The sequence below is a fragment of the Cryptomeria japonica genome, chromosome 4, assembly GCF_030272615.1.
Source record: "Cryptomeria japonica chromosome 4, Sugi_1.0, whole genome shotgun sequence".
NCBI lineage: Eukaryota > Viridiplantae > Streptophyta > Pinopsida > Cupressales > Cupressaceae > Cryptomeria > Cryptomeria japonica.
Window position 1 is genome coordinate 718,805,831 of NC_081408.1, and position 7,957 is coordinate 718,813,787.

Below are 7,957 nucleotides of genomic sequence, written 5' to 3' on the forward strand. Positions count from 1 at the left end.
GCGACCGTACCAATACAGGCATCTGACCTTCTACAGACAATGCCACAATTGAAAATGGCTCTCACAAATGTAGTTGGTAACAATACCATCGACCAGGAACACCGTCAAACGGCAACAAAACCATCTAGCACGGACCCTATGACGGCGACAGAATTACCTAGCGCGTCTGCCATAGACCCCATGTTGCTCACCGTAAGTATCAGTCGGAAGCCGACCGTAGTGGACATAGAGATAATGGGACCGAAGTTGACGAACACCATCATCGAGGGCGGCTCCAGAGTGAATGTATTGTCAAAGCAGACATGGAGGGGTCTGGGCAAACCAACTCTCTGGCCACCAACATTCCACCTTGTCAGTGTGGACCAACACGGTATCAAGCCCTTGGGAACACTCATGGCACAGAAGGTGGTTATCAGCACCCAACATTTCTTCCTTGACTTCGTAGTTCGTCGTCATTCCATTGGAGAGAAAGGCCTACGATGCTCTCCTCGGGAGGGGTTGGCTGATCATGGCGAAGGCAAATCATAACTAGAAGAAGAACACACTCTCCATCGAGAGTGAAGGGCGGAAATATGTGATTGACTTGAGGAACCAAGTGGTGAGTGAAGAACTGGCATCCTCCGATTCAGAGTCCGATGGTGGAGAGCTAGGTATGGCTGAAGGGAGGAAAAGCATGGAACCCAACGATGAAGGGGTGCTTGAGTTGGAAGATTGCTCGGAAGATGATGAGACGAGTAACCTGAATGGGTTATTTCACTGGCAGATGGAGAACTACGAAGTCTTTCACCCCGAGTGCAACATGCTACAGATCGGCGGAATCAAGGAAGTGCACGTGGGACCTCATGGGGGGCAAAGTCGTATTGGGGAACCCTATGGGGTTGAGGAAAGGATTGCACACGAGCTATGTACAAGAACTGTACAGAAGGGGGAATTAAATTTTAAGGAGCCATATGAGTTGAAATTGTACGCCATAGATATCCAGAGGGTTAGCTCATATGCATGTGACAAGTTGTCTAGATAGAGAAAGTGTTTGCACGAAGTATGGCCGTACGGGGTGGGTGAGAAATTGAGCAAGGATTGTAGGCGAGGAGAGGCAACTCTGGCCAAGAGAATTTCTTTAAAAGCAAGGTTACCACTGTACCACATCGTACGGAATTTACAGTGTGAAGGAGAATCCATACAAGGGTTGCAAGGTGTAGAGCAAACAGCACAAAGTAAGATATAGGGTTGGTACGGACACGTACGGAATTGGCAAGGCAAACAACCAATCATACGGAATCTGCACACCACCAAGTGGTTGGCGTACGGACTCGTATAGAGAAAAGGAACATTTGGCGGATCCATACGGACTAACCAAAACACAAAAAGGTCATCGTACAGAATTGTGTTGACCAATTATTGCCGAAGAAGATCATTCATACGGAGGCGACCGTCGTACAGACCCATACGGCAATTGCAGAGAACAAGAGCATCGTACGATTCCATAGGGAATTCCCAAAATATAGGAGGCCCATCGTACGGAGTTGAACAGTAGTGGCAGAGTCGAAAAGGAACACCGTATGGGAATTTAGATAGCCTTGAAAGAACATCGTACGGAGTTGAACAGAAGTGGCAGAGTCGAAAAGGAACACCGTATGGGAATTTAGATAGCCTTGAAAGAACATCGTACAAACCCATATGGAATTGGGGGAGCAGAAAATTATTGTCGTACGGATCTATACAGGAGGCACTCAGGTGTAAAAAGCAAGAAGAGTGTGATGTTCCCCAATAATTAATTCATGAAAATAAATATGACATAATATTAATTATTTTATATTAATATTTTAACCTGGATTAATATATATAATTAATATTGTTAACATATATTGTTAACGCGTAATGAATAAAGGTAGTTCATAAAACTAATTTGTGGATGAATAAAAAGGCATGGCATAAGTGATGAATCATGCCTGGGAAAAGAATTGCATTCTTGTGAGACAGGATACGAACCGGATCAAGCCTCCTTTCGTCAACTAATAACTGGCCTATTGGACGTGAGCCTGGAAGTGGAGTCGTGTTGGTATACGCCGTGGAGTGCCATAATGGCGTGAGACCCAGAGTGTATATACATATACCTTATCCTCGTGACGGGGTGTGATCTCCGAACACAGGGAAAGACGATACATTCAACTTGTATTACGTGGCTATGAGATCCGATATCGGGATATGATTCCTACCGCCGTGGGTATCGCAGACAACACGTAGTGAACCGGAAGGAATTCTAAACGCAGTACACCGTGACGGGGGTACAAACCAGTGCTTTTATTGACTACTCCGTGAAGGATAAGTTGGAACAAAGTTCGGAATGGATCAATGGATCGTTGGCGGTCGCAGGTGTCTTTTTCACGTTGCCTACCAATGAGCATACGAAGATTCTTCGAGTGGACCACAGCGCCGAGTTTGGCACCGCCAACACTGCGAATTAACAGGTGCATCATGAAATATTTATTCATACGATATTGAATGTTGTATAATGACTATTCAATAAATGCTATGTTTATCAATAAGCATGAAGGTTAATTTGGAACTGCACGGGTTATACTATTGAATGAAATTCATAGGCAATTCAATAATCAACCGGCTAAGTTAAATAATACATATCTATATAATCTGGACATATACATTTATTTGCAGTCAGTCCCTAGTAGGGAATTTTACAAAGAGTCTATATGCCAGAGGAGCCTATCCATACAACATCTACTGTACATGAGCAAGTTGTACGTGAGGAATGACTCAAGGCCACAAGTGAATAAAAGTTGAAAGTCGTACGTGGAAATGCCACTTGAGTCGTGGTTTAACACTGCAAAGTCTCGATTTTCTGACTTCATCAGCATTGTTTCTGGCGTCTTAAACAATCATGAAAATCATGTGCGCCAAGAAGTTCCATGTCGTTTTGAAGGTTGTAATTTGGTGTTGGCGCCGGAAGCACTACCCCTCAACCTTGCCCTGTACCACGACAAGGAGTGCGTCCTAGGCGTTGCCCTGGGACCTACGAGGAGCACTGCCCCTTGACCCCGCTGGGGGCACTGCCCCCAGACCCCCATTTGATTTGGTAGGTACACTACAAGTTGGGGTTGTCCAGTACAAGTCATTTCCTATACTCTTGTCATTAGTATTTTCAGATGTTACTTGATGTTTACTTCTCGTCTGGAAGACGACTTTTTCTTTTGGGGGGGACGATGTAGACGGCATAAAATGCCTATGGTTTTATTTGTTATCTACCAATGTATTAATTAATAATTTAATTATATTAAGTGGGTTGTCACTCTCGGTAGTTATGTGTCGGTTGGTTGACGGTTGTGTTCCTCTCAAAAAACGTCAGGTTCTTTAAATATGTTGTGTACCGCCAAGGAAGTAGTACGGTATAGTCGGATCTATTGTAATCCTTGGCCGGCCATCTCTGGTCTTCTTCTCTGTAATAATTGCATGTGCAAATAAAGATATATTTCACTGTCGTGTCTAGTATGCATTGTCATGTACATTATTATTTCTTGTATTTAATTTACCAGTTGTAGTGGTAAACACTGGCCAAAAAGAACAATTTAGGCCAGCTGCAACTCCCAGGTAACTTTTCATGGAATATATGCCTCTCAGTTGCACCTTCTTAGAATAAGCAGCTGATGGTCTGCGCTCCTCTTTCTAGCAGGAGGGATGCCCATTCCTTTTTTTCCAACCAAAAGAAGTTTGAATATGAGGCAACCTAAATATGGATGTATGACCTTTACTAGAAATCTCCATCGATGATGTTTTAAAAGATTGCTACACACAACTAGCATATTTTGCCAATACTAACTAATTTCACCCAAGGGTGAGTTTTCTCTTTCACACATCCAAAGCATCTCAAAAAATTGAAATTAATTCTCCACAATCAGTTTAGAACCAGCATCCATCAGTTTAGCCAGTGCTGAGTCATGTAGGGCAAACACTCTTGCTGGGTATGCAAAGATGAAACTATTGGACTTTTAATCACCTTTATAGTTGGTGCAATTTCATCCACATTTATGAGTATTCCTCAGAATACCAGGATTTCCTGATCTGCAACAGGTGCCTAGCTTGCTTCTGGAAAATTTATCCACAGTTGAGCTTTGAATTTTGGTTTCTTGATAAGCATGGGTTGTTATTTGACCCCTGCTTGCCAGCTCAAAATTTAAAATTAAAAAATGTGGAAATGTTCCAAATGGTTTTCAGTACGAAAAGATACTTCAAAGAGTCTTGCAACCCTCCTCTAACTCGTCATGGAACTTGCATATCTGTTTTTCCCAAATTTTAATTTCCACTCCATCCTACATGCCATCCTCCAGCAAATTTATGTCGCGTTATTTTGCCCACCAGAAGATTGTGTCTTTCTTACAGTTTATTCGTACACTGTTCTGGAAATATCTCATGTCCGTTCTTTGAACTTGAGCATCTTCAAAAGCATGGATTCTCGTTGTAGCCCTTGAGCCTTACCACCTCAAAATCAAAAAATACAGAAAAATATATACTACTGAAAGTTCTTCAAATTCAAAAATGCAATTTGCAGTGCTGCACAACCTTCCTCTAAAGCTAACCTGTTAATTTCATGTCTATTTTTACAAACACTAATGTTCACTTTCCACCCTTGACAACTTTGATGTATATGACTCTATTCTGCCCTCTTTGCCAATTGTGTTTACTGTTTTCCTTACTGTTTGAATAAAAAATGCAGATTTTTTTCATTCTTAGCATCCTATTTAGACTACAAAACTTAAATTGCAACAAAAGAGAAACCTCATTTTGTTTGATCTCCAGACGATGCCTCTAGAAGCCAACTTCATGTCTATTTTTACAAACACTAATGTCCACTTTGCACCCTTCACAACTTTGACGTATGTGACTCTATTCTGCCCTCTTCACCGATTGTGTTTACTGTTTTCCTTACTGTTTGAATAAAAAAATGTAGATTTTTTTCATTCTTAGCATCCTATTTAGACTGCAAAAATTAAATTGCAGCAAAAGAGATACCTCATTTTGTTTGATCTCCAGACAACACCTCTAGAAGCCTGTTTTATAGTCAAATGTGTGCAAATAATGACATACTCCAGAAATTGATAAATGCTTTATACTCTGTGTTATCTACATTTTTTTACATTGCAAAACTTTGAACTTTTCATGTTCCTTGGATCAATGTGCATCAAAAAGCCATTGCCTCAAAGTCACGTGTCACAAATCAAATCACAAAGTCTTGTTAATTGAATAATCTGTGCAAAATGATTAATGGATCTTAGTGGCAGAAATACACAATTTCCAATTCAATTTGACTGGTGCATCATTTTGTGGTATTTTTCGGCACCTTTGATCTTTCGCACTTCGTAGTTTCCAGCAGGTCACAAGTTGGTTTCCAAGTGCGGTTTCATTAAATTTCACCAAATTTTAAGCCACGGGCATTCGGGCAACAATGAGGATTCCTTCCTTTTTTCAGGAGTGTTACAACTTGTTACCTCCCTACATAGCCACTCCACAGAAATTCTAATGAAACTTTATGCTCTAAATTTTTGAAGAAATTTGAAGAATTTTTCTGAACTTTGTGTCAATTATTCTCCATTAATTGCAGGTTCTTCGTAAGTTGAACTAGTTTTTTCATATTTCTCTTAAACTTGTGGCTGTACAAGAAATGGAACAAAGACTTTGACGTCTAATTTTGTAGGATCTACAAGAATATTTCAGAACTTTGTGTCATTAATATTACTTTTTTATTACTTTATTACATTATTTGTAATGTGTAACTGATTCCTTAAATTTTTCTTGTCCATTGACAGAGAAAACTGTTAAACATTCTCTTTTTGGCTGATGTTGTATGCACAAGCCAGAGACTTTGTATCTTCGTAGTTGCTGCATATTATTTCTTCTTATTCCCTCCTTTCTTCTCACCTTTGTATAAAGAATCCTATGCAGTGTCTCGTATGAGCCTATCTAGGGTTTATAGTGTTCCTTGATTTTTATTTTCTTCATTTTGTACTTTTGGGTTAAAACTACGCAAAAACCCCATACTACAAGAGAGCTGCCCCTGTCAAATGCATAGGAAAATCGTCAGTTCAATAGCAATTTCTCCAACTGTCATGAATGTTTGTTGTTGTTCATTAAACAAGTCATGCTGATTTAAAAAAAATATCACAGAGACAAATCTGTTTACCAACATTCTAGAGAACATATATTTTATAGATTTTCTTGAATATCAAAATTGATTTTACCCTCGACTGATTGATTCTTCTATTTTCCTACCCGAACCAATTCAATATGATACTTGAATTTGTTTTCTTTAAATGCAAAACTTATTAACTGGAGAACAATATTCAACAAATTCTGACATATGCATGCATTCATTCACTCTCGATTGATCATTATTCTATTTGTAACTCTAAACTGACTCAAGTGGTAAAGAAAATTACAAAGAAAGAGTATCAAACTTAATGTGTCAAAGATTTCAATGTAATATGAATTGGGGCCATTTGTAAGAGCATGAACCAAGTTCAAGTCCTCCCTCGCTGCAGTTAGATTGGGTGGTGGCACATAACTCCAGCGGACATATGGTGAAGCAAGTTAGATACGTTGCAGTTACAGACTAACGATTAATAGGGTTGCCCATAACTTCAGCGGAGGTATAATGAGGAAGGTTAGATGTAGTGCGGTTGCCGTGTAGGGAATATGAGGTGCCTCTCTTCCTGACAAATGTCTGTAAACTTTGGATATGCTGAGGTAGAGATGTTATGATTATACAGCACATTCCTCTGTGACTCACGTTTTTAAATCTTGTTAACGCGATTTGAACTAAATCAACATCGTGTTAAAAGACTGTTCTTAACTCCACTCCAATATTAATTCATATCTTTATTTGAAAAATGCCCTGTGTCATAATTACAGCTATTTGACGATGTGAAATCAAATGAACAGAATAACTAACATTTCATTGAAGAAAATGAAAACAATAATCTAAACAGAAATTGATGTTGATGCTTATTACCTGGAGACTGAAACAGCTGCAACGCGCCTGGGTTGCGTGATGCCCACCCTTCCAGATTTAGTGAAGCCATGCCTGTGCATAATCTGTGAGAGCTGCGTAGTTTTGCCTGAACCGGTTTCTCCAATAATAACAACAATTGAATTGTGAGTAACGGCCTTCAATATTTCATTTTCGTATTCGTTGATCGGCAACTGGATTTTCTCCATTTTTCTCCGCTATTCACTTCTGATTTCGAAAACAACCCAATTTTGTTTTTTCTCCATATATGGGTATACACGAACTATATATATATGGGCAACTGGATTTTCTGCATTTTTCTAAGCTGTTCACTTCTGATTTCGAAAACAATCCAATCATGCTTTTCTTCTTTGTATACCTTCATTCCATTTTAATGTGCGATATTGAATTTAAAAATTATATGTCTAAGTTCTATTTGTTTTGAGTACTTGTAATAAAAACATTCGTCCCAATTTTTTTATTGTTTTTTTTATTTTGAATTATTGTTATTTTAAAATTATATTAGTATAATTATATTTATATATTAATAAAATAATTATAATATAATAATACAAAACAATGGGGTTAGGACACAATGAAACATAATCCATGAAGGTATAATCATTTTATTTGCTTTATTTCATGTTGTTTCATTGGTTGAAGCTTGAGTTCCTGTAGCTTTTATATCTTCATGATGGACTAACAAGTTGCAAGTCAACTTTTGAGGTGAAAACTTAAGTCGATAAATTTTTGGCGCCCACTGTGGGGCTCAGGCCTCCCACATCTCTTTCTAATATCCTGTCTAATTCTCGTAATAACTGAATGAATTAACGCATTTGTAAGCCAGCTTCATGCCTGTGTGAAATTTGATAGCGCTTTTACTACATAGATTAGTGTTTTTATCACTCAGGTTAGCGCTTTTACTTCATAGGTTAGCGCTTT

General features: G+C 38.9%; 1 protein-coding gene across 3 annotated transcripts in view; it reads right to left on the bottom strand.

Annotated features, from left to right (window-relative positions):
* Positions 1–7,388, bottom strand: part of LOC131032097 (probable pre-mRNA-splicing factor ATP-dependent RNA helicase DEAH4) — a 187,519-nt gene extending 180,131 nt beyond the window's left edge. For 2 of the 3 annotated variants that reach the window (XR_009103377.2, XM_057963016.2), the window contains exon 1: positions 7,019–7,388. Coding sequence is in view for 2 of the 3 variants with exons in the window: in XM_057963016.2 (XP_057818999.2) it covers positions 7,019–7,224 (206 nt within the window). In the remaining variant the exon portion in view is untranslated. The remainder of the gene's footprint in view (positions 1–7,018) is intronic. The other variant, XM_057963017.2, reaches the window with a different exon arrangement.
* Between the last annotated feature and the right edge of the window lie 569 nt (positions 7,389–7,957).